Source organism: Lathamus discolor, chromosome 1, assembly GCF_037157495.1.
Source record: "Lathamus discolor isolate bLatDis1 chromosome 1, bLatDis1.hap1, whole genome shotgun sequence".
Lineage (NCBI taxonomy): Eukaryota > Metazoa > Chordata > Aves > Psittaciformes > Psittacidae > Lathamus > Lathamus discolor.
In genome coordinates, this window is record NC_088884.1 from 119,517,355 (window position 1) to 119,540,247 (window position 22,893).

At 38.4% G+C, this 22,893-nt stretch overlaps 1 protein-coding gene across 5 annotated transcripts in view; it reads left to right on the forward strand.

Annotated features, from left to right (window-relative positions):
* Positions 1–22,893, forward strand: part of TMEM131L (transmembrane 131 like) — an 83,133-nt gene that overhangs the window by 56,939 nt on the left and 3,301 nt on the right. For 2 of the 5 annotated variants that reach the window (XM_065692963.1, XM_065692990.1), the window contains 17 exons: positions 83–200; positions 933–1,074; positions 2,078–2,187; positions 3,592–3,664; positions 5,799–5,941; positions 6,574–6,716; positions 7,045–7,231; positions 8,117–8,302; positions 9,988–10,137; positions 10,737–11,353; positions 13,689–13,843; positions 14,821–14,945; positions 16,432–16,589; positions 17,498–17,683; positions 18,719–18,797; positions 19,831–19,916; positions 21,535–21,655. In XM_065692963.1, coding sequence (XP_065549035.1) covers positions 83–200; positions 933–1,074; positions 2,078–2,187; positions 3,592–3,664; positions 5,799–5,941; positions 6,574–6,716; positions 7,045–7,231; positions 8,117–8,302; positions 9,988–10,137; positions 10,737–11,353; positions 13,689–13,843; positions 14,821–14,945; positions 16,432–16,589; positions 17,498–17,683; positions 18,719–18,797; positions 19,831–19,916; positions 21,535–21,655 — 2,779 coding nt within the window. The remainder of the gene's footprint in view (positions 1–82; positions 201–932; positions 1,075–2,077; positions 2,188–3,591; positions 3,665–5,798; positions 5,942–6,573; positions 6,717–7,044; positions 7,232–8,116; positions 8,303–9,987; positions 10,138–10,736; positions 11,354–13,688; positions 13,844–14,820; positions 14,946–16,431; positions 16,590–17,497; positions 17,684–18,718; positions 18,798–19,830; positions 19,917–21,534; positions 21,656–22,893) is intronic. The other 3 variants (XM_065692983.1, XM_065692973.1, XM_065693000.1) reach the window with 3 other exon arrangements.

Below are 22,893 nucleotides of genomic sequence, written 5' to 3' on the forward strand. Positions count from 1 at the left end.
CGATTACTTGTGTTCAGAAGTGAATTGATGGAAGGAGCAAATGTTATCTCTGTAAAATATGAAAAATCTGTTATCATTTTAGCAAATCTGCTTTGGCAGAAGAGTCTCTCTCTGGACCGTTCTGCCTGGGATGTGGATTCTGAGCTTGCAAGTGAACTTTATGAAAGATGGCAAAAAATAAGACGTGGGGAAGCCTGCAGGTCTGTATAGAATCTGTTGAAGTTCTTAATTCAAGCCAGTACAGTTTTGTAAGAAAGAGTATTTCTGTTCTGAAGTATTCTTAATTAGAACAAACTTTTTTGGCCTTCCTGCACTTGTTTGTTAATTTGAAGCACTGGGAGTTTCAGAGTACCCCAAACACCCCCAGCTTCTATTTCAAGGCACTGCCAGCCATAAGTAAATGTTTCAGATGCCTGGCTTTAGAATGTAAATAATATTCTTAGTATAACAACCATAGCTACCCAGTGTGAAACCAGTCAAAGCATGTTTTATCAGATTGTTTATGGAGTTGCATCAACAGGTCTCGTAGGAGTCTTTTCAGGATCAGGGTCTTTAAATAGCTTTTTAAGGTTTTTTAGTCCCTGGCTTAATGGATGCTGCATGTTGGGGATGTTGGGAAGGAAGCAGTTGTTGTGACTGAGTAACTCTTGTGGAGATACAGTGCACCAGCCCCTTTCCAGAATGAGGAGATAGAGCTGTGAAAACCACAGTTGTGTTGCAGGTGTAAAAGTGGAGATTGAAGCGATGCACATAAGTTACTGACTCTCTACTACTAGATTACAGCTTTATGCACTTAATTTTGGGAAGAATATTTTCAATGAAAGATTAGTTGGTGTAATTATAGGTTCTGGCAAATCATAATTTGTTTTGCTCTTCATCTGAAAGAAAAGAGAAAATAAAATTAACAAAGTTTTCTATTTTTTCCAATAAAGCAGGAGAAGTATTTTAGGATCGTCTCGCTTTATTCACCAGAAGAAGCCCGAAGAGGAGTCCTTTGCCTTTTTCTTGCCACGGATGACTACAGAGCCTGGCCTTACACTCAACTTCAGTGCCACAGCAGTTAAAAGTAGCATGGTGAGGATGGTTGTTGTTGCACTTTTTCTGAGTTGATGTATGTTTAGCTTGTTTAAATAGCATTGTCTGCAGTTAATATTGGGTGATACTTAGCATTTTAATACTGCTTGCAGATCAGTGTTTGAAGTCTAATTTAAGACACCAGACTTGTATACCTGTGGCTCTTTGAGAAGTTCTCTAGCTACGTAACTGTAATAATTAATACAAGGAGAGGAGTAAAGCAGTGTAGGTCTTAACTAACAATTGCTGATGGCTGTAAAAGCTTTCCTTGCATCATTGCATAAGTTACATGCATGTGGTAAAATAATTGAACAAGGGACTAGGGATAGGGTGTATTGTCATTAAGGATGTATGTGGTTACAGCATAGCCTTCCTCATGCCACTGTCTTATGCAACAGAAGTGTGTAAAACATTTGCAAGAGATACAGCGCTTGGGAGATCTGTAATGTGCCTTTCAATGACACTGATGGTTGCCTCTTTCTTGTTTGTCAGATTTAGGTCTCTACTAACCTAGCCTGGGCCAGAACCAGTCATACAGAGATAGTTTTCATATGCACATATTGTGATTTACCTTAATACTCCATTTGTGCCATTTAATTATCAGTCATTATAGTAATGTGTATAACCTGATTGCACTCAGACTTCTGTAAGAAAGAGTAGCACCTCCCTAACTTCACCTTATTCTGTGGAAGAGCTGTCTTCACATCTGCCTGCATGAATCAAAATCCAAATGAAAGGGTTGTTCAGGGGCTGGGGAAGGCCTGTATATTTGCACATGTGGTTCTTCATGCACTCTTAGCTGTTTTGACAAATGGTAACATTGTAGTGACATGTCCTGCTGTTCCATGCAGCTTTGTGCACATATGATTATATTGCATTAAAACAGAAGACAGGTTGAAGTCCTTTGAAAATGCAGATCATATTACCAGTGCTGAATGATTTTACCTTCCAGTTCTCAAGTATGTCGTTTTTAACTGTTTCTTTTCCCCTTCAAACTGTTTAGGTAAAATATTTTGTACTAAGAAACCCTTCATCCTTCCCAGTTACGTTGCAGCTTCTGCCTCTTTCTTACTACCCTGATCCCCAAGCTTCACTGAGTCTACTGAACAAATGGTAATGACTATCTCAGGATACATTTTTTTCCTTTTAAAAATATCTATTTCCCATGCCATCTGATTGTTGCTTATGGTTTAATTTTTCAGTGTAGCTTAGGTGGGGACAGTGTTCTGACCCATTTTTGAAGATACAGTAATGTTCAGAGCAGCTTACAGAGCAGCCTGACTTTGTAATGTACCTGGTCATTGCTCAAACGGAGCATGCTTTCAGCAAGTTTATGTCTGCCACCTGTAGACTATAATCTGTCATCTTTTAAGATCTGGGGCTTAGTGCAAGCCTGCGCAAACTGCCCAGGTGAGGGGAGCAACTTGCAGTACTAGGGATGTGCATCTCCCTGCAAGGCTAGTTGGGAAGTATACAGAGTCTGTAGACTGATGGGTGAGGAGGGATGTATCTGAGCCTTTCTACCAGAAAAAGTTTTCCTCTTCACTTTTTCTTAAGTAAAAACCCTGGTTGAAGAAGAGCCCTGTCTGTCACACTTAACTTTGAAAAACTGTTGGTAAACTATTTCCTTAGTTGGAGCCAGTGGGACTGCTCATGTGCTTAAGTGTCGCTTACTGATTTGGGTTCCAAATCCCTGTATAATTGCTTTCTTAATCTCATTTCTTTACATAGTACTAGTATGTGCGTATATATGTGTGTGTGTGTATATATGCACATTAATAACTACATCTGTTTGCATACTAAATAGAATCTCCACATAGACTCTTTCTAGTGATTTGAAATTACATTTTTCCTGTATTTGCACACTTTTGTTTCTGCAGATGTTCTAGGTTTACCAGAAATCATGTCCACTAACTGGTTTCTTTTAAGCCAATGTCACAGAAAGTTGTGACAAGTGCATTATGAGTTCAGTGGCTGGAGGTCCATTAGTCCTCTATAATAAAAATTTTACCTATTGGTTGTCCTATGTCTGTTTTTAATACCTTAATGTGAAATGCCTACAATCTGCTGTCAGGGCAAATAACTGCTGTAAGTGAGTTAGATTTACAAAGTATGTGAAAGAAAATAAGATTTTTGTCCCAAACAAATTACGAGCAGAAAGAGGGGTATTTGAGTAAATTAATGAGATTTGAGAATGATTATTTTTTAACAGTTATGCAGGCAGAAAAAGCCTTGGGGCATTTGTGTTTGTGTGGCTTAGACATTGTATTTCTTGGTGGTGATCTTTTGCTGAGAGATCTGAAATGCCCAGTCTGTTTTCCAAATGTGTGGAATCCACATAAAACTGATTTGTAGTGTATTGTGTTAAAATGTAGACCCGCATTTATTTCACATCTGCCAAAGTGCAATTGTAAAAGTATTCTTTATTAAAAATAAATGCCAGTATCTAAAAATAAGTCAGTGTAGTTCTGACAGGCTAGGTTTGAAGTGCTTAATTTTTTGTTTTGGTTTATTTAGGTTCAGCATAAATGTGCAAGCTATTAATTTCACAACCACTGAATTCAGGCTCATGGATGAATGTTCTTACAGGGTAAGATGGCTAATTTTGATAGAAGTGTTCTGATACACTAGAAAAAGCTCTATCTACACTACATCTGAGTTGTTCTCAAGTGCTATTTAAAGCAATTTAACAGTGTTTTCTTGATTCTCTGTCAGGTTTGTATGTTTGCAATTACCTTTCTTTTCCAGAGTTTGAGTCTGAGTGTGTGCATGCACGTGTGTACATGTTGAAGAGCCACAGTTTGCATTCTGTGTTGGGACTTACATTTAGCCACTGATTGTCCATGAAGTGTCAGGCTTTTAAGCTGGTTATGTCAGAAGCTGGCTGATAATTTTTTCAGTAGAGGGAAATACTGTCCAATAGCTCAAGGGAGAGGAAAGCTGGATTTCTGCTTCAGCTCAGTCTCATTGCAACTCCCCCAGATTCAGGTTGGGATGTTATAGCTGCCTCTGTTTCCCATTGCCTCATTTTTAGCATGAGTGTAATAACACTTCACTGTGTCACACCAGTGCTGAACTGTGGTTAAACCCTGAGGTGTTGGGTCATGGATGACAGGAATAGAGAAGATGCTGTATTAGGGATATTGGCATATTCTGGCAACCCAGAGTACTGTCCAGGGTCCCAGAGATTTTCTTCTTAGACTTTAGTTTGTACAAAAGCCTGGAATTGATATTTTCCTTGCAGTTTGAGCATGCTGCAGTCACCTCTTTAATGTCCTAGGTAGATACATATTTCTGCACATGTGCTTTAGAACCTTAATGAAATGTTAATACCTTATAAAAAGAAAAGACTGTGCTTGCTATACTAATCTAAGCTGACCTTTCCTTTCTGGCAACAGTTGTAAGAGTTGTTGTAAAAGAGAGGAGACAGCAGTTCATAAATCCCAGCCTGTAGCCACACACTGAAAAGGAGAAGCTAGTTCCATTAGTACTTGTTTAGGACTGAGTTTCCACAATCCTATACACCATGTGCTTGACCAAATGGAAAAATAGAAGTAGATCTTTATATCAATGTGTGTAATACCTGTTTTTCATTAGAGACTTGAAGAGCTAGGGGGAACATGTATAGTTAGGTAGGTATGCAGCGTGTATGAGATGGATCTTGACTTGTTTAGCAAATCACTAGCTGTTAATATTTACATTTTTTGAATTTGTCATTATTTCCTTAGTCACTCTATATACACGTGTAATGAATTGTTAGGCTCACATTTTGAGTGCATGAGTATCTTTGTTTGTAGGGAGTGACAGGGTGAAGTTTGCAAATGCCATATGTGGTTTGCTTTTATTAAATATTGACTGTTAAATGCAGGTTCTGAAACTTTTTTGTATGTTCATTTTTCATAAAATGGACTAAGAATAAAAACAGTTTGGACTGGAAAAGATCAGAAGAAACATTAGTACAACAGCCATGAATTGAAAAACCACCGAGCAAGAGCCTGTTTTGTAACGTTTAGTAATGTTTACAGTTGTTTTGACTGCTTTAGGCATCTGATCACCCCTTTCTAAGATGAGACCCCAACTTCTGGAATAGAAGGTTTTAGAGTTTTTTGTGTTTTGCTTTGGTGTTTTTTTTTTTTTTTTTAATGGAAAAAAGAATAAACAGCGGTGTTGTGGGGAAAAAAACTCACATTATTTCCAGACTCAGTGTACTTCTGGTAGTTCTGGTCTTCAATTAATATGGTAGGGAGTTCACTTTGGCTTGTTTCCAGTGACTTAAATGGTCAACATACTTGCCAACAGTCCCTTTCTCACTTAAATCAAGTTGCGAGTCTTATGCTGAGGGTATAATGGTTGCCACATTTCCCTGTGCAGTTGGTATAGTGTCAGTTCTCATTGTGTTGTGAAGTGTTTCAGGATTCCTTGAGTATGAAGGACACTATATAATTTCTTTTTCCATTTGAGCAAATAAAATCTGATTTTAAAAATGAAGTAATACATTCCTCATAATAATAAATGCAGTAATATGAACTTTTGCTCAAATAAACAACCTTATCTGATGTTTTATGTTGTCAAGTTGAAAGACTTTTGTATAACAAGTTAGTTAGCAGTTACTGCACCTTGCCAAAAATATCTTATGTGGTGCTAAGTAAAGTTGTAGTGCTTTTTTTATAGAGATCTTTAAACACGTGTTTTCTGTGAATAAGAAGTGCATTTTTGTTTAACAGAATGCATATCGGGAGGATCTCATCAACCAGGAATGCAGTTCTGAGCTGCTTTGGTTAAGTTTGCAGCCACTGGAAACTAGAAAAGTTGGTGTAATTTTTACACCAGTTGACTACAGAAGAGTAGCTTCCCTTATTTTAATCAGGTAAGCCAAGTTTCAGCTGTAAGTGAGAATCAAATAACTCAATGTGGAAAGGAATTTGACAAATCTTGAAGCAGAGACAAATGGTCAAAATCTGAAAGTCAGAATACCTCCAGTTTAATAAAAAATGCTTAAAGGGTCTTTGTGCCTTATGCCTCAGTCATTAAAAAAGCACCTTTTTTTCCCTTGGTATGTGACCAGTGGGCTATAAAATGCATACGAATGTACTGAGGTAATTTTGAGTTAAGTGAGCAACACATTGGGGTGGCTTTGCTATTTTCAATTTAGCTTCATAATGGTAGGATTTGAGTATCCAGTGTGTCTAATGTGCAGCCACTCATTGGTTGTCTCTGAAAGAAAAGATAGTTTATGGAAAAAGCAAGCATTTTCACTAGGTGGAACTGTTGTTATCCAGTGGCAGTGGTCACAGAGCTTGTTCCTTCACTGTGTGAAATTCACTGGTGACTGATTCCAGGGTGTTCCGGTCTATATTTAGGGGAAACCTATCCTCGTGTGGCCAGTAACTGTTACTGAAACACTGTTGTCTTGGATTGGCACCTAGATAGCAAAGCAGTGATTTTGCAAACTTCATTTGTGGTTTAGTGGCTGATGGCTTGCTTTTTGTATTATGGCAGAAACAACTTGACTGTTCTGGATGTGGTCAATGTAGAAGGCTTTGGAGCCAAAGAATTGCTTAAAGTAGGGGGAAGACTACCTGGTACAGGAGGATCTCTTCGATTCAAGGTGCCAGAAGCTACACTAATGGACTGCAGACGACGTAAGTAAGAAGAAACAAGTCTCTTGATTTTGTAACTGGCTGCGTTATTCCATAGTGGTACAGATACACATTATTGTAAGGTAAACAGGATGTTGAAATAGAAAAAGCTGGAGAGCTTGGTAATGAGAGGTGTAGATTCTGTTTTCTCAAAACACTGACTGAGGATAGTTACAAATGATAGAAATATACTACTGCAAATCAGTCTGTATCAGTGTTGATCACTTCTGAATTTTTTGTTAGATTGAAAGTAAAAATAGCAGTTTTTGTAAACATAAGAAAAATAATCTTTAAACACTATAAAATAATTCTTCTTTTTCTCTCCTTTAAGAACTGAAAGACAGCAAGCAAATTCTATCCATTACGAAGAACTTCAAAGTAGAGAATATTGGGCCTCTTCCTATAACAATTTCATCAATGAAAATCAATGGTTACAGTTGCCAAGGATATGGATTTGAAGTGTTAGACTGTCAGGAATTTTTCTTGGCTCAGAACTCATCACGAGAGATAAGCATTGTGTAAGCACTGACAAATTTGCTGACAAATTAAGTGGAAATTTGAAGTAGTTAATCTCAGTGACAGACACTCCAATAGCACACCCTCACATAAAATTTGGTGAGCTTCAAATACAGATTTCAAAAGCATTTCCCCTTGTCACTAAGGGTAATTCTAACAAATTGATAATAATGTGTCTTTGTAAGACTCAGTTATTTTTTAAAAGCAGCATTATGTGTCTTATCAGTGCATTATGAAGTAATAAACTAAAGCAAAACAGTTGTCACAATAAAAGAGTAAGAAATGCTTTGCTACTGGCTTTTTCTTATTATTTGATTATTATTCCCTGGCTTTTTCCAAGTAGCCTGACCACAATCTAGTCATGTTTTCCTAACATTGCACATAATCTAAAACTGATTCTTTTTAAAATCCTGTTGAGTGAGAATCATGACTTAAACACAAGTAGAGCTAATATTACTGTGTTGCAGCATCTGCAGTTTCATTACAAGTATCACCTCTACTGACTGGAAAGCAAGTCATACCTTCTAGCAGTACCTGTGGCAGTCAAATAGAATAATGGTATGGGTCAGGGAAATAAATAGAAGAAGAGACAAATTTGATGTTTTCTTCTGCCTTCCCTGTCTTGTTCTAGACATACTGTAGTACTTGGCCCTTTCTGAAGTAATGCTGCCTGTACAATTGACAACTTGACAGTCTTACCTCTATAATGGTCTAATGGCATCTGCATAGTCTAAGCAGACAATGGTCACTTATTTCATTGCCTTTTATATATATATATTATTAAATCTGAAGTTATTTTGTATTTTTTGGTATCAGCATGACTCAGAAAATTAAATTCAATCCAGCACTGGAAAAATAACACCAGCTCTGCCTGCTTTTCCTGACAGATTTACTCCTGACTTTACATCTTCCTGGGTAATCCGGGAGCTTACACTTGTAACTGCTGCCGATTTGGAGTTCCACTTCACGCTCAATGTGACTCTTCCTCACCATCTGTTACCACTGTGTGCAGATGTGGTGCCAGGACCCAGCTGGGAAGAGTCTTTCTGGAGGCTCACTGTCCTCTTTGTAAGGTAATGCTTTCAGGGCCCCTGCACCAATTCGAAAGGGACCCATGCTAACACAAGCACTTTTGGCTTGTGTTAGGTTTTTAGTGGTGATAGGGCTTGAATCTCTACTGCATCTGTGTCCCAACACTTCTGACAGACGGCTTGGACAGCTTAGGTGTGATGCAGTAGCTGGTGATAGAGTTGTGAAGCATTTCTTTCTGCTCCTAATAATAAACTCCATGTTAAGGCTGCAGAGGAAAAAAAGGCTAGGATACCCCCACAGGAATACCCTTGCTAAGAAGACTTTGGCCACAGCAGAGATGCACATGTGTCGTGGTTTAAGCCCAGCCGGCAACCCTGAACCACGTGGCTGCTCTTTCACTCCCCCCCTTCTGCTACTGCTGAACACAGGACAACATGTAACATATTAGTATTTGAATGTCATAAATAGAATCGACTGGATTGGTAGATTATCTTGAAGTATTTCTGAAAAATTAACATGAGTTTTGTCTATAAAGTTTCAGACAACCAAGTGAAGACCTGGTTTTCCTTCTGCCTTCTTCCTCTCACTTGTTGAAAAATACTTGTGTTTATTGTTAGCTTTTGGTAGGCACACTGCTAAACAGGCTAGCCAGAAAGATTAATTGGCTTGTGTTAGCTGGCTCATTGCTTGCACGTGGTGAACTGCTTTTAAGAGGACAGTACCTTTGTACAACAATTAAGGGTTCTGCTCCTACGCAAACTCTTTTCTTGTTTTCTTTAACTAAGCTTTCACACTGTGTAGTGTGAATGTTGTGTTTGTCATAGATGATCCCCAGTGCTTGCATCACACCAATCTGAATTCCTACAATCGGTACTAACAAGTGGTGAATGTGAATGTCGTGGTGATACATACATGTGCCTATGCACACCTCACTGAGTTCCGGATGCACGCTGTGGTTCTGCTTGCGTTGTTGTTTTGACACTGAAAACAGAGCATAAGTGAAGCAACACTAAGGACCGTATTACTGGTTCTGGATGCAAACAGAAGGAGACTGCAGGGATCTGAAAGATCAGGAGTTTCTCCTTCTGTTTTCCTGCTGACAAAATTTTTATTGTGTGACTGAGAAAATGGTTTGATGAATTACAAAGATCTTTATTCTGATTGGTTTGTATTTGGTGCAGTTAAGACAACAGAGAAAGAGGATATTCTGCAGCTTCAAGTTTAGTTCAAAAGTGTGGTGGCATTTTTAGCCCATTTTATGCCAGTATTTTCTTTAGGAAAAGAAAGAGACAGTATTAAATAAACATCAAAATAATGACATAACTGTCATAAATTAATAGAAAGTACTTAGAAGACTGGTAGGTATCATACTATAAGATGCTGCTATTATGTGGTAATGAGACTTCTAACTGATCTTCAAATCAAGTATTAGCTTTTTTAGGATGGATTTTTTCCTGTATTATTTTTTTTCCTTTGTAAAGAAAGCCTTTGGCTGAGTGATTTTATTGAGAGAATAACTGGCAAGGGCTATAAAGAAAAAAGGTAAAGAAAAGACCATTACAATTATTATTTATTTTTAAACTGTGTTTTGAGCTTTCTTGTTTTCTCCTTATTTAGAATTTACTAACAAAATGTTTGGAAAATGCATTTTGTTAAAGCTTTTTAACTCTATCACTGAATACTCCTGAAAATTGTAGACACCAGTATCTGTTGTTTTCTTTGGCAGTTTGTCCCTGCTCGGCGTGATTCTAATAGCCTTCCAGCAAGCCCAGTATATCCTAGCAGAGTTCATGAAATCAAGACAGAGGCCAAATCCTAGTTCTTCACCACAGCAGAACAGCAACTCTGTTGACATAATCAACTCTGATTCCTACAAGTAAGTGTACTTTTGAATTGCCTTTCTTTTTTGGTACCCTCTGTATTGTGGAGTAATGCTTTCTGTCTGTTTGTATTTTGATATTGTTGTGGGCTGGTTTAGAGGTGATGGTGTTCCAAGCAGCCTCTTTCAGAGAGCTTTTAGTGTTGGGTCTCATCTCCACAGAAGAGAAATGGAAGAACTTTATAAATCTTGATTATTGTTAGTAGCGCATAGGGTAAAAATTGTGTGATGGAAGTAAAAGATAAAGCATGTGTCCTTTACTATGATAGCAGTACATAGGAAACCACAAAAAAGAAGTAAAGAATCCATCACAGCAGCTATGAAAAGAGTTGAAAATACATTAGTGGTCCTCAGTTCTGACCCCCTTGAGTGGTCGGTTAGGCACTTACTGGAGCATATAAATGTGTTCGAAGTCCGAGTCTTTCTCAGCTCCCCCTGAAATCAGAATGTGCTTAGCTGATATGATAAATTGAATACCCAATCCAGTGTCGTAGCTTGTGACTGTTCCCCCCACCTTCTTTTACAAAATTATGCTATAAAACAATTCATGATAGCTTCATAGATAAAAGCAAATCTCAATTTATTTTTTTCTCAAGGGGAAGCTGCAAGACATTTATGGATTCATATAGTTCCTCAGATAAAGGTAAAGGGAAGGGCTTCCTGTCTGTAGGCACTTCTTCCAGCCGAAGTCAGAATGCAGCAAAGAGGAGTCCTGCGACCTACAGTCACTCTCAGAAGAAACACAAATGTTCAGTTTACTACAGTAAGCAGAAACCAAACACGGTGGCTGGCAGTGCCATTGCAGCTACTGATGAGAAACAAAACCAGATTGCAGAGAACCAAATCTCAGCACCAAAAGAGGACATTTGCACTGATGTTGTCAGTGAGAACTGGGTAACTCTCAAATATGCAGATGGCATAAATGTTAACAAGAATTTAACTCTTCCAGAAGACTTTCTGGGTAAAGAAGAAAGTGCACTGAAAAATACAGTTCTCATTAAAAATACTTCTTCAGAGTGTGATCTGAAGGAAGATCTTCAAACATGTATGTTTCCTAAGGAAACTAACCTTAAAACTTCAGAAAATCTAGTCGAGCTCAAAGAACAGGAGTTCTGTCCTGTGAAGATGTCCAAGAAGCTACCTGAAAGTCACTTGTCCAGAAATTCACCTCAGCAACAGCCGGAGCTGCAAGAAATTTCTAGGAAAAATAGTGGTAATTTTCTTTTCTTTTTCAATTTCTGACAGTCAGAATTGTTGGGTGAAATCTTCTGTTGCGTTCACTGTGGTGAGGATTTTGTCTCCTGTGTAGCACAAGATGTGTTTCTTATGTTTTCACAATGATTTGTCTGTTTACATTCGTAAGGAAACAGCTTGCATTAAAAAGTTGTTTCATAAATCATATATTTGCCTTGGCTTACAGATTTTGAGCTTATGCAAAAGCATTTTAATGGTTAAAGTAATTGATGTCGTAGATCTGCTTATAAGACAAAAATTGCCCTTGTCAAATATTCAGAAACATCCCAGCTTGTGATTTTCAGGTCCACTGAAAATCTGATGCCTGATTTTTAGAGTCACGAAGCCAGCACCTCCAGTACTGGGTATTCTTTGATATCCTTTGATAAAACCCCACCTAAAATAACAAAGAGGGTATTGTGCCTTTATATTTTGTAGGAATTTGCAGATTGACCTTTCTCTTAGTAGCTGCATAGCTGTATTTTTTACCTTGCTCTTGGATGGGTTGTTTTTTCCACTTGTGGAACTAGGCTGCCTGGGAAGTCTTACATCTTACCTTCACAACTCAGAATTTTAAGAGCAGCTCAAGAGCACCTGGGGGGAATCAAGAGCAGGGTAGGAGAATGTGTCCTCTGGAATCTCGGCTTTATTTAGGAACTCAGCAGAGTAGTTGAACACTGAAATCTGGCATTTGCTGTAACTGTGGCAGAGTTACTTAGTGAGTGAGCCATCACAGCGGGCTTTCAGGCCCTGCTATAGTGTGTAGTGGGCCCGTTGTTTCCAGTTCTGGTGTTATCTGTGAGATACAGTAGGTACAAGAGTGCTGTCTTCAGGTAGAGGCAGAATAATTTCACTCATACTTACAAAGTATTTTTACATTCTTCATGTGCTTCTAAACTGCAGAGTGCTATTCATTCTTTGCTTTGAATTAGGAAATCAGAGGGGGAGAATAGTTGGTAATTGTCTTAACTGTATTTATGTGCACAGGAAAGTAACTTTGAGTTACTCAAAAAGTACCTCAAAGTACTGTGGAAATCATGGTTGTACATGAAACAATTGAGAATTAGTAGACATTTTTATTGACAAGGCTTCCACCTTGAGGCAGTGTTTCAGGAGTACTTCTATCCAGTGGTAAAACAGTACAGGTAATCTGATGTATTGTTTATTGACCAGTTGTTTTGTGCACTGTCAGGGATGTGAGTATGTCTGTGATTCAAGAGGTTTGGTAGGATAAATGAAGTCTAAAAAGTACTATGCTGCATTGTTTGTATCTTGATTTAGTTGCAGACCCGGTTTTGTGCAAACAGACTCTTAAAGATCTCAGGTACTCCCATGTTTGTATGCTGGAGAAGAATAGGGTGTTTTTAGAGCTCTGGCACCCTCCCTTGCTTGGTGTTTCCAGTGTCTCATTCATATGGGCTTCTTTTGAGGTCATTGTGACTGCCTGCTGCAGAGAGGAGAAGGTGGCTGACTCAGAGCTAGGATGCTGTAGGTGGTTGATAGATAGGAAACCACAAAAAAAAAAAATGTTTAGGTGGACCTTTACTGTTTGAGGAAACCAGTAAGTGATGGCATCTCTCATGCAGAGCAGACGAGAGTCTCGGTAGCAGATCACTGTGGATGTATACCAGATATCAGAGGTACCTGAAACAATCAGAGCTGAAGTTAGTTCTACCCTATCCAGCACTGGCTGTGACTCAAGTGGGCAACTCAGCTAGTTGTTGAGGCAGGTTTCCTCTCATTTTCTTCATCTCTTAGACTTTGTTACACAAGAATATTTCTTCTTCCTCACAAGCCTCTCAAGAAGATGAGCTTTTAATGTGGAAAGAAAGGATGACTTCTCTGTCTTCATAGTGAATGCAGAGGGCACTTCAGAGACATAATGCACCAAATACAGACTGTTCTTATTTTGATCTACCCATTTTTGAAAGGTCTCCTCCCCACCCAGCTTGCAGGGTTTTTTCTGTTTATTAGCTCAGTGTTCCCTGGCTTATTTTACAGATCCATGGCTGGGACCTAAATAGTTCAAATTCAGATGAAATGAGCAGTTCTTTGGTAACTTAGGTATGTGCTAGGAGTGGTGTGCCCATGTGCTTGAATCAGTACAGAGCTACTTCTTGCAACTGCTGTAAGAATTTTTATACAGCACTAGCTTTTGCTTTTGAACTTTTCAGCATCATCAGCCTAGATGTTGGTCTCCGAGTGCTTTGGAAAGCAACACATGTCTGTTTTTAAGGAAAAGTAGAAGATGCTGTGGTTATGATTGGGAGCCCATTCTCTTCCCAAGTAAACTGATGTTACTGTTGTAATTGTAGGGAATAGTCAGCAAGTGCCTCTCAGGAATGAAACAGAAAACTGTGAGACTTTGAAAAAGCAGATCAACCTAAAGCCTTCCACAGAGAAAAAGATGAATAAGGGACCTAAAGAAGAGACTCCGTGCTGCGGAAAAGAGGAGATTACTTCTTCTGAGGTTTGTGTTGTGATCTTTCTGCTTTCCAAATTTAAAATGGTCTTTTTAGTGTTTATTTATATATGCTTAGATATCGAGGTATGTGTGTGTATGTAGGGATTATTACCTATTCACAGATCTGAAACACTATAAATCAGATGAATAAGGAAGTATGCAGATGTGCTGTCCACACCCACTGCATATTAATGCCACAGACTGTACATTTATTGCAGGCAGAGTAAAACACTTAAAGAACTTCATCAGGTAGTTGGTAAACCCAAGAATTTGGTTTATATTTGTGTCCTATTCTACTGCATAGGAATCTCATGGCAAAAAGGTGTAAGGAGCAATTGCTTACTATGCTTGAGGAATATATATCAGAAAAGACAGGGTCTGGTCTTGTTTTGAGAACTGTTGTTAGAAACTTCTTTCCATGTGTGGCTGATGGAGCTCAGTTTGTTTCTTGCATTTTTTTTAAATTGCTATTATTTGTTGGTTAACTTACCCCATAAGTTCCTCGGTTGTAATTCAGATGAATACCCCAACCCCCTCCCGCCCCCCAGCTGCTGAGGAAAGGGAGGATTTATTGCTGCTGAACTTGCACACAGACTGATCATAAATCTGGCAGATGTGTTTTGTTTTTAGCGCATTGGGAATTTTATTGACTGCTTTCCTTTTTCTCCCCCCACTTTTTTATTTCCCTGGAAGTCAGAGCTAGATGCTATGAGGGGTAAAATGCTAACATTGGGAATTCAGATATTTCTCTATCATCATCTGCTGGTGTCTTGAAGGACAGAGTCTTGGAAAGGCTGGTCAAATTGATGGTGCTGGAAAGAGGATGTGCTGTGGAAAGGCACTAAATCATGAAGTAACTATGCATTTGGGTCTGGTTGTTTTGTCCAGAGAAATGTAGCTAGAAAAATCCAGTGAAGTTCATTTACTGAGTTGACTTCATTTTATAATGTATGTATTTTCTCGGCTCATATTTTTACCTTTAGCAAGAAGATGTGTATAGGAAGAAGAAACCTCAGGAGAAGAAGGAAGGAAACTTACCAAATATGAATTGGAATAGAAATAGAACGTCTAGGAAAAATAAGAAGAAGAGTGTTAATATATCTACAAGGTATGTATTGCCTCACCAAGTCATGAAGAAATACAGAGTTGCTGTAATGTTTCCGTAGGTTTTGCATAGTACATTTGGCAGGATTGCTTTATCTGTTTAAATAAACACAATTTAATCCTGGCCTGAGCCTTTATTTTTAAGAATGTGCAGTACTAAGTGTAACCAAGAAAACATTCCATTTGTAAACCTGCATGTATATAGGCACACCCCATTCTGTATAGCAGTGGTTGCTCTGTGTTACAGTCTGGAATTTGGAATTCCATTGTGTATTGTGTGAATAAAATCTAGTCATGTATTTTGTTCAGTGAAGAAAGGAAAACAAAATTGTTGAAATGGTCCCACCTTCAGGAGAATCGTCTGCTGTACTGAGTAACTGAGGCAATGTTGTCTTCTAGTTCTGGAAGATGAAGAGAAATATGTAGAAGGAGACAGTGGCTTGCATTTTTGCCATAATGATTACAAATACTACAGCATCACTAGGCTCAGAAGAATGTTGAGGGCACCTTGGGTAGTTACTTTTGGTTTCCCCTTAAGGGTTGTTTAAATGCATTTCTAATGTCAGTTGTAAACTACTTTTAATATTTTTTTTTCATGTATTTTAAATTATTTGGATTATTGTTGAAAGATAGCAATCTGCTGCTTGAATAGAAATACTTTGGAGGAGAAAATCCTCCTCCTTCCCTTCCCCCAGCCCTTTGACTTAGGTCATGATCCTACAAAGCCTTCACAGACTTAATTTTTATTGCAAGTGGTCCTATTGAGGTCAGTGGACTTAACAAGGAGATTGTAAATCTGCAGGGGCTGTTGTAATTCATTATAAACAAATTACTGTTCATCGTGTGGGAAGTCAGCACGTGTAAATCTTTGTAGGATGCACACCTTTGTAGCTAGGAAGGATTAAAAAAAATTGGAGGAGAAATACTAAAATTCTCATTCCTTGAACTGATTCAGCAGTTGCTGTTTTCTGAGTTAAGATGTAACCATTCCCTTTCTGTAGAAACTTGACAGATGGATTGTATTCATTTCTCCTTAATACTCTCTGATTAAGATATTGGGTCCAGATATTTCAGTCTTACTAGCAAAAACTCGAGATTACTTCGGATGGTGGTTTTACTCTAGTTATAATTACACCAGTGAAATAGACATAGGGCACATTTTTCTGTGTATCTAGGTCTTCGTACATTGCTAGACTATACTTACCACTGTAAATCTGACTGGCTTCTGGAAGTGCACTAGGGAGTGGAGTTAAATGTACACACTATTTTGCTTATCCCCCTGAGAAGTAGTAGTCTGTGTGGTGGGATAGAGCACTTTGGGAAAGTTTTTTTAGCTTTCTGTAAAGGTAGGAATTAAGACTCCTGAACCTATTGTTTGCCCCATATGCTGCCTCAGTAGTCTGGTGAGTTGAAGTGTTTAATGCCTGAAAAGGAAAAATGCAGCAGAAATGTAAAGTGCAAACGTGTTTCTTTGGGTGTGGTTGTATTAGGGTCCCTGAGCAGAATGAGTTGAAGCATATGTGCAGTGAATTTGAAAGGCCGGATCTGAGAGCAAATATTGGAATAAGAGCCTGGTGTCCTCAGGGTAACGGGGAAAACTGTAAAGCGGACCAAAAGCCTGGGAGCCTGTCTATACAGGGAGAAACAGGTATGCAGTCTTAATTGTCTTAAATCGGGGAGGCAGCGTAATGTGTTTTTTGTGGCAGTAGGGCTCTACTCCTTCCTTGAGAGACTTGGGCTTCTCTCACTTTCTAACCTTGACATGAAGATGGCAGGACTGGCACGATGCAGTGCCTGCAATAATATCTGCTCGCTTCTGAAGGGCTCGGCATGCTTTGTCCATGTTGTTGGTTTGTGGTACAAATCAGAAGAGGAGTCAGTTTAAAGTCATAATCCATCAGTCCCGGCTGAAGGGCTGATGTTCTGCTTGTGTGTTCAAATTAAAGCTGGTATTAACTGAAGCGGACGTATTGTGCCAGCCACCTTTAGAATAGGCAGGTCATTTTTAAAACCCACCTCTAGCGTGGATACCTGCTTTCTGCCTTTCCATCAAGATGTTAAGCAGCTGTTTTCCTTGGCTTTGGGTAGAGGAGGGCTGAAGAGTCTGTCAATGTTTATAGGATTGTCCTTTGCCTCCCTGATGAGATAGTAAGAAAGGAGAATCTATTGCTTGTGAATTCATTACTCGCGATATTTGTCATTGCTTTCAATATGCATGTTCCTACTACAAGGATATGTCTCATATTTAAAATATAAACTATATATTTCAAAGAGCCTTACGGGCTTCTTATTTCAAACCAATGCCTCTAATTATACTGTGTCCTCACTTGCATTCATTTTACTGGGGATGTCGTGTAGGTTATAAGCTCTTTGTGGTAGGGGCTTATGCGTTTATGTTGAGGCTATCAGTAAATACTGTTTTCTGTCCTATTATCAGTAAGTTCAGAGAAGCCATGTAAATTCGTGTTTCAGATGACTTTTCACCGAATCTTCAGCTGAAAGATTTTTTTTTTTTCCTAATGTTTTGTATCGTTGGGTTTTTTTACAACTTTTTAGAAAGTTTTTATCAGCGGTCTAAAAAGAAGTGTTTGGAGAAGTTTTGCTCTGATTCAAGCTCCGACTGTGGAAGTTCATCAGGAAGCGTTCGTGCCAGTCGTGGGAGCTGGGGTAGCTGGAGCAGTACCAGCAGTTCTGACGGAGATAAAAAGCCTATGATTACTGCCAGGCATTTTCTTCCATCCAGTAAGTTCTGCAAATATCACCTCTGCACAGTAGTGGGCAGAGTTTTAGCCTTCCTTCTGAATTGAAAGGGGTATTGTGGCATGGGACATGTAAACTGCCTTCTGTAGGGCACCTCTCAAACATGGGGAGAGATCTAAAGAACTTGGTACTTGGAAAAAAGTACCACAAGTTTTGTGAGGATAAAGATGAGCTGTCAGGTTACAAAGTGTCAGGCTGCTCACTTGCTCAATTTGTTTTCATGGAAAGATGGAAGAACTGAGAATTAACTAGTCAAAGCAATGTCTGCCTTCGTATTTCTGTTATATCACATTATTCTTTGAAAAATATTACAGCTGTTTAAGAAATCCACAAACGAGGAATGTGTGAAAGCAGTCCAGATCTGAGGATGCTGGGATTACATAGCTGTATGTGAGGCATAAATAGCCAGGAGGCTTGAGCCACTTGACTAATACGTGAAATGTGAACTGTGGTTTATTACTGCAGTTTTTTTGAGTACCTGAATATCATTTAAATCGTTGAAAGCCTAAACCCTGTCACTGCCATCACTAGCCAGACTGATGTGGGACTAGAATGAAATTTTAAAGAAAGTAAGCCCAGCTTACCCAAAAAAAGCCATTCTGAATAATTTAAAAATATTCATGTACTTTTATGTGTATTTGTGTAAAACTTTAAATTACCGAAGATAGTACGTGATGTATCTAAACCTCCGATCTAATAGATAGTGAATTGTGCGTGCCTAACTTTTCTGTTTGTTCAAATTGTGATGCCCCTTAAGAAAATAAGTGATTTCAAATTCGGAATTGATTTGGTAGTCACAAAGAAACTCTCCATTAAGAGTGTGGTAATCACTTATAAAATACATTTAAGACCATGTGGACATAGATAGCATGCTTTGAAATTAATGCAGTTAGTGATGCTCTGGTGTGAGAGAAAACTTGATACACATCATGGATGGTTCTGTTTCTGTGTACAGTATATTCTGTGCATACTTCTTTTTTTAGGATCTTTGATTTTCACAGTCATTCTTTTCTTTAGGAGAGAATATTTCACAAAATGATTTTCCATCTGAAACTCCTATCACTTTAAATCTGTCTCATAACATCTGCAATACCAGGTAAAAAAAATTGAATCTACACCTGTAAGACATTAAAGAAACACCACCAACTTGAAATCCTGTCTCAGTTTGAGAAATTATACCTGCCTGTTTTATTGTCATTTTTTTGTGATCATCTAATTATACTTACTGGTTAGAAGAAGAAGAATCTTCTTCAGTAAATGAAAAGAGATATACGAAGTGGATTATGCTGGGGAAATACAATAAATGCTTCCAACTGTAAAATGGGGAAAAAAGGGAAGTGTTTTTCCCCTCTCATTTCTTCCAGATCTTAAGAACCTACTACATTTCCATTACCACTTCGTTATATTAAAGTAATACCAGTTAAAAAAAAAAAAAGGTGGGAATGAGACTTTCAAGTTGATGCTATTCTTTTAATGGGAATAATGTTCTCCTAGGATGTACAGCATGAAAATTGATTCCCCCCTTCCCCACATTCCTTTCTACCTCTTTACTGTAGTAGTGATAGCATCTACAGTTTTTACTGTGAGTCCTCATTTCACTTCTCATTCATAACTCTCTTTTTACTAGCAGAAATAATTTAATCCCCTGGGATTCTGGTGCTTGCAAATGTTCCCTTTCCATTCATTTTGACTAGCTTCTTTGATGGGTTTTGACAAATATGAAATTGATGTTTATGTGCACCTATGTATCTTCATGGACATAAAAGTAAACTTCCCTGAAAGTTGTTGGGAGCATTGAAACATTATGAGAGATCCTACTCATCTTCCAATTTTAGAGAAGAGCTGTTGAATTTAATTTGCAATAGGTTGATACTTGGATAATAGAAGTGGGGTAATTAAGATGTATTAATCTTACTCATTTTGCATGTGTTTCAATTGAGGAAAAAGATACCTTTATAAAATTGCGCAGTGGTAATTCAAAATATGAAAAATCAGGAAAGTGGGAAAGCAGTAACAATCATGATGTTCATTAGAATATTTTTTGCATCTCTGTATATTTCCTTCAAAATACTTTGGATTATGAAACATAAATGTCTAGACTTAAGAAATTAAAATTTCTTTTCATCCAGCAGAGACATGAACAGCATCCCTCAATATCCTGAAACCTTATGTCCCAATTTCACTGACATAGCTGCAGATCCTGACAAAAACAAAGGTCAGTTACTTTTATTAACAGCTGAAGCTGGTTTTTGCACACTTTGTCAAGCAGTTTTATTGATGTTGCTAATAATACTTCCATACACCAACTTGATAGACATGTTGTTATTAGAACTTGGCTTCTAAACCAGTTAAGAGCAAAGTTAGCTTTGCTAAATGAATGCTTATAATTTTTATTTTTTTGCTGGATCTACTCTATGTTAATCATAGAAACAACTAGGTTGGAAAAGACCTTTAAGATCAAATCCAGCCATTACCCCAGGACTGCCAAGTCCACCACTAAACCGTATCACTGAGGGCCTCATCTACATGTTTCTTTAACACTTCCAGGGGTGGTGATTCCACCACTGCCATGGGCAGCCTGTTCTAATACCTGATTACCCTCTCTGTGAAGAAATTTTTCCTAATACCCAATCTAAACCTCCCCTGATGCAGCTTGAGGCTGTTACCTCTTGTCCTATCACTTGTTACCTGGGAGAAGATGACATTGAGATTTCAACTCGTTTTAGATGTTCTTTGGTGTTTTTTTCATCCTTTTGCTTTGCAAGATTTATGTCCAGAAGTAACGTGGTTGGAAGATGAAGAGCACTGGTTGTTGTGTTAAAATGAAGCTTGGCATCAAATCAAATATGACCTTTTGTCTCCAAATTTAGACAATTGGGACTTGCTCTCTTTGAAAGCAATAATGAATGAAGCTGGGTTGGGCTGTTGAAACTCTCTGAGTTTTCATTGTTTGTATCTCTAAGGGAAGTAATACTAGCTTGTTGAGTGGGATTCATAAGCATCAGGCGTGGTGAGGTGGAGTTTGAAAGATGGTTAGGACACATGGTTCTTTCAGGCAACAGAACTGCCTGCCTGTGACTGTCCATTCTGCTGTAGGTTTAACCTCAATCTTGTAGGTCACAAATGCTGATTAAACTTTTTCCATGGTAGCAATATCCATATTATCTATCATGTGGAATAATGAAGTAGAACCAACTTTGCAACCCTTTTCTTGTGGAGACTGCTAATTTGGAATTTTTCTTTTCTCCAGCTGCCTGTTCTCACAGGATTGATAGAAACCAAGTATCTGTGGGCAGTCAGAGCACTTAGTCCATAGAGAGCAGCACAATGAAAATCTGCCCTAGGGGCTAAATACAGCCATAATAAGTTCACAAATTGTTTGGTCAAGAATAGCTCTAGTCCATTAAGAACTGGACCCTGTTCCCACTGCATTCATTCTTGGTTAGACTTCAGAGATGGTTACTGACTGATGGGTGAGAGGGAGGCTGGTATCCCTGCTGTCTGTCCTGCTGTGAGGAAGGGTGCCACCTTAATGCTGGTGGTTGATGAATTAAGGACAGTCTGTAGGAATTTCTTGCCCTGTTTTGTTGCATTTCTGCTTCTCAGTTCAAGTCTTTTTATGTATGTGTATTTTAACACATAGAAATTTTGAAATTTGTTTAAAGATGGACATTCATCACAAAAGAATAGGTTGGTTGCTGTCTGGATTTTTTTTTTTTTAGTCTAACATACACTCCTTGTTACGGATCTGAGAATAAAGTGTCATTGTGATACTTGGAGTTTGTGGAGCCTCCTTCCTGTTGTTCTGCATTTCATTCCCTTTTTCTTTTTAGGTCTTTATCCAACAGGAGACTTGTGGCCTGCCCAGCCAGTCTGCCTGACAAACAGTTTAAACTACAACCTTGAGAATAATATACCATGCATGATCCAAGAAACCCCCTCTGTCCACAACAGGCAAGTTATGTTTCATGTAAACATGCAGAGGACTGCGCTTGCACTTGAGCTTATCTTACAATATCTGAAAAGTAGATGATAGTTAAATTCTTGCTGCCAGTTCAGTCTCAGTTCTAGTTGTTTATGCTCTTCCATTAGTAAATTGGGATTAATTTTGCTGACAAAGGTGTTTCTGCTCATATACAGATATCCAGGAACTTCTTTCAAATTCAATTAAATACTTTTGGGAAAGTTTTTAATTTCTTCCACTTCTGTTGCCTGGCCAGGCAGAGGGCCTGGCTTTTGCATTCATTGCCCTCTTGCTAAATACATGGCTTCCGCATATCATGGGGTCTGTTATGCAGTGTGTACTGTGTTAAATGGCATGAACAGACATTGTTAAATAAAGACAAATAATCCAGTGTGGTGTAAGGATGCAAGCTCATCTTACTGTTTCAGGCTCTGTGTAGATTTGTGTTGAGCTTCCTGTAGTAATGAACTTGAGTAGTTCTTGTACTTTAGACTCTCCACACTGCAAATTTTACTAATGAAAGATGCACCACAAACTAGGGAGAAGAAATACTCTGCCATCACATAGCAGTGAATTAGAGCCAGTTCTTCAAGTCAGATCCTGTCTTCCGAAATGACACAGTGGTAACGTGGAAATCCCCTAGTGTAGTCTTGTGATCCCAACCAACCTGCTGACCTCAATTCTGACTGTCATGTCAACAAACTGCAACCCTAGTGACTGGGAGCAGTGGCTGGCAATCTGTTCGACTCTGGAATCAGATGAAATACATGTGATTTGTGGCAGATTATGCATTATGCTAATTTGCTTTCATACGCCCATCTCAATTTGGACTATGTATGCAAGAAATATGTATAATTCTTTATTCATCTGTAGTAGTGATAACTTACAATAGCTTTTTGCCTGAATGCTAAAATTGAATTAGTACAACTTGAACTGAAATCCTACCTTGTCCAGACTGTATCCAGGCTTGGACTTCTTCAGGCTTTCTGCATAGCAGGGCTTGTTTCACTACTGACATATCTTCAAGAATTACTTTCGAAAAGTCTTCTTGAGATTCTGAAATTATTTTAATTTAAGAAGTACAATCCCTGGAAATTAATGTGTAGTTTAGAAAACATACTGTTTAACAGGACTTTAACATGTGTGGTAGGGAAGTAGAACTCTCCATTTCAATTCCTAATCTCAGGCATTCGAATGCTTGAGAACGGGTTACATTTTCTTCTACCTC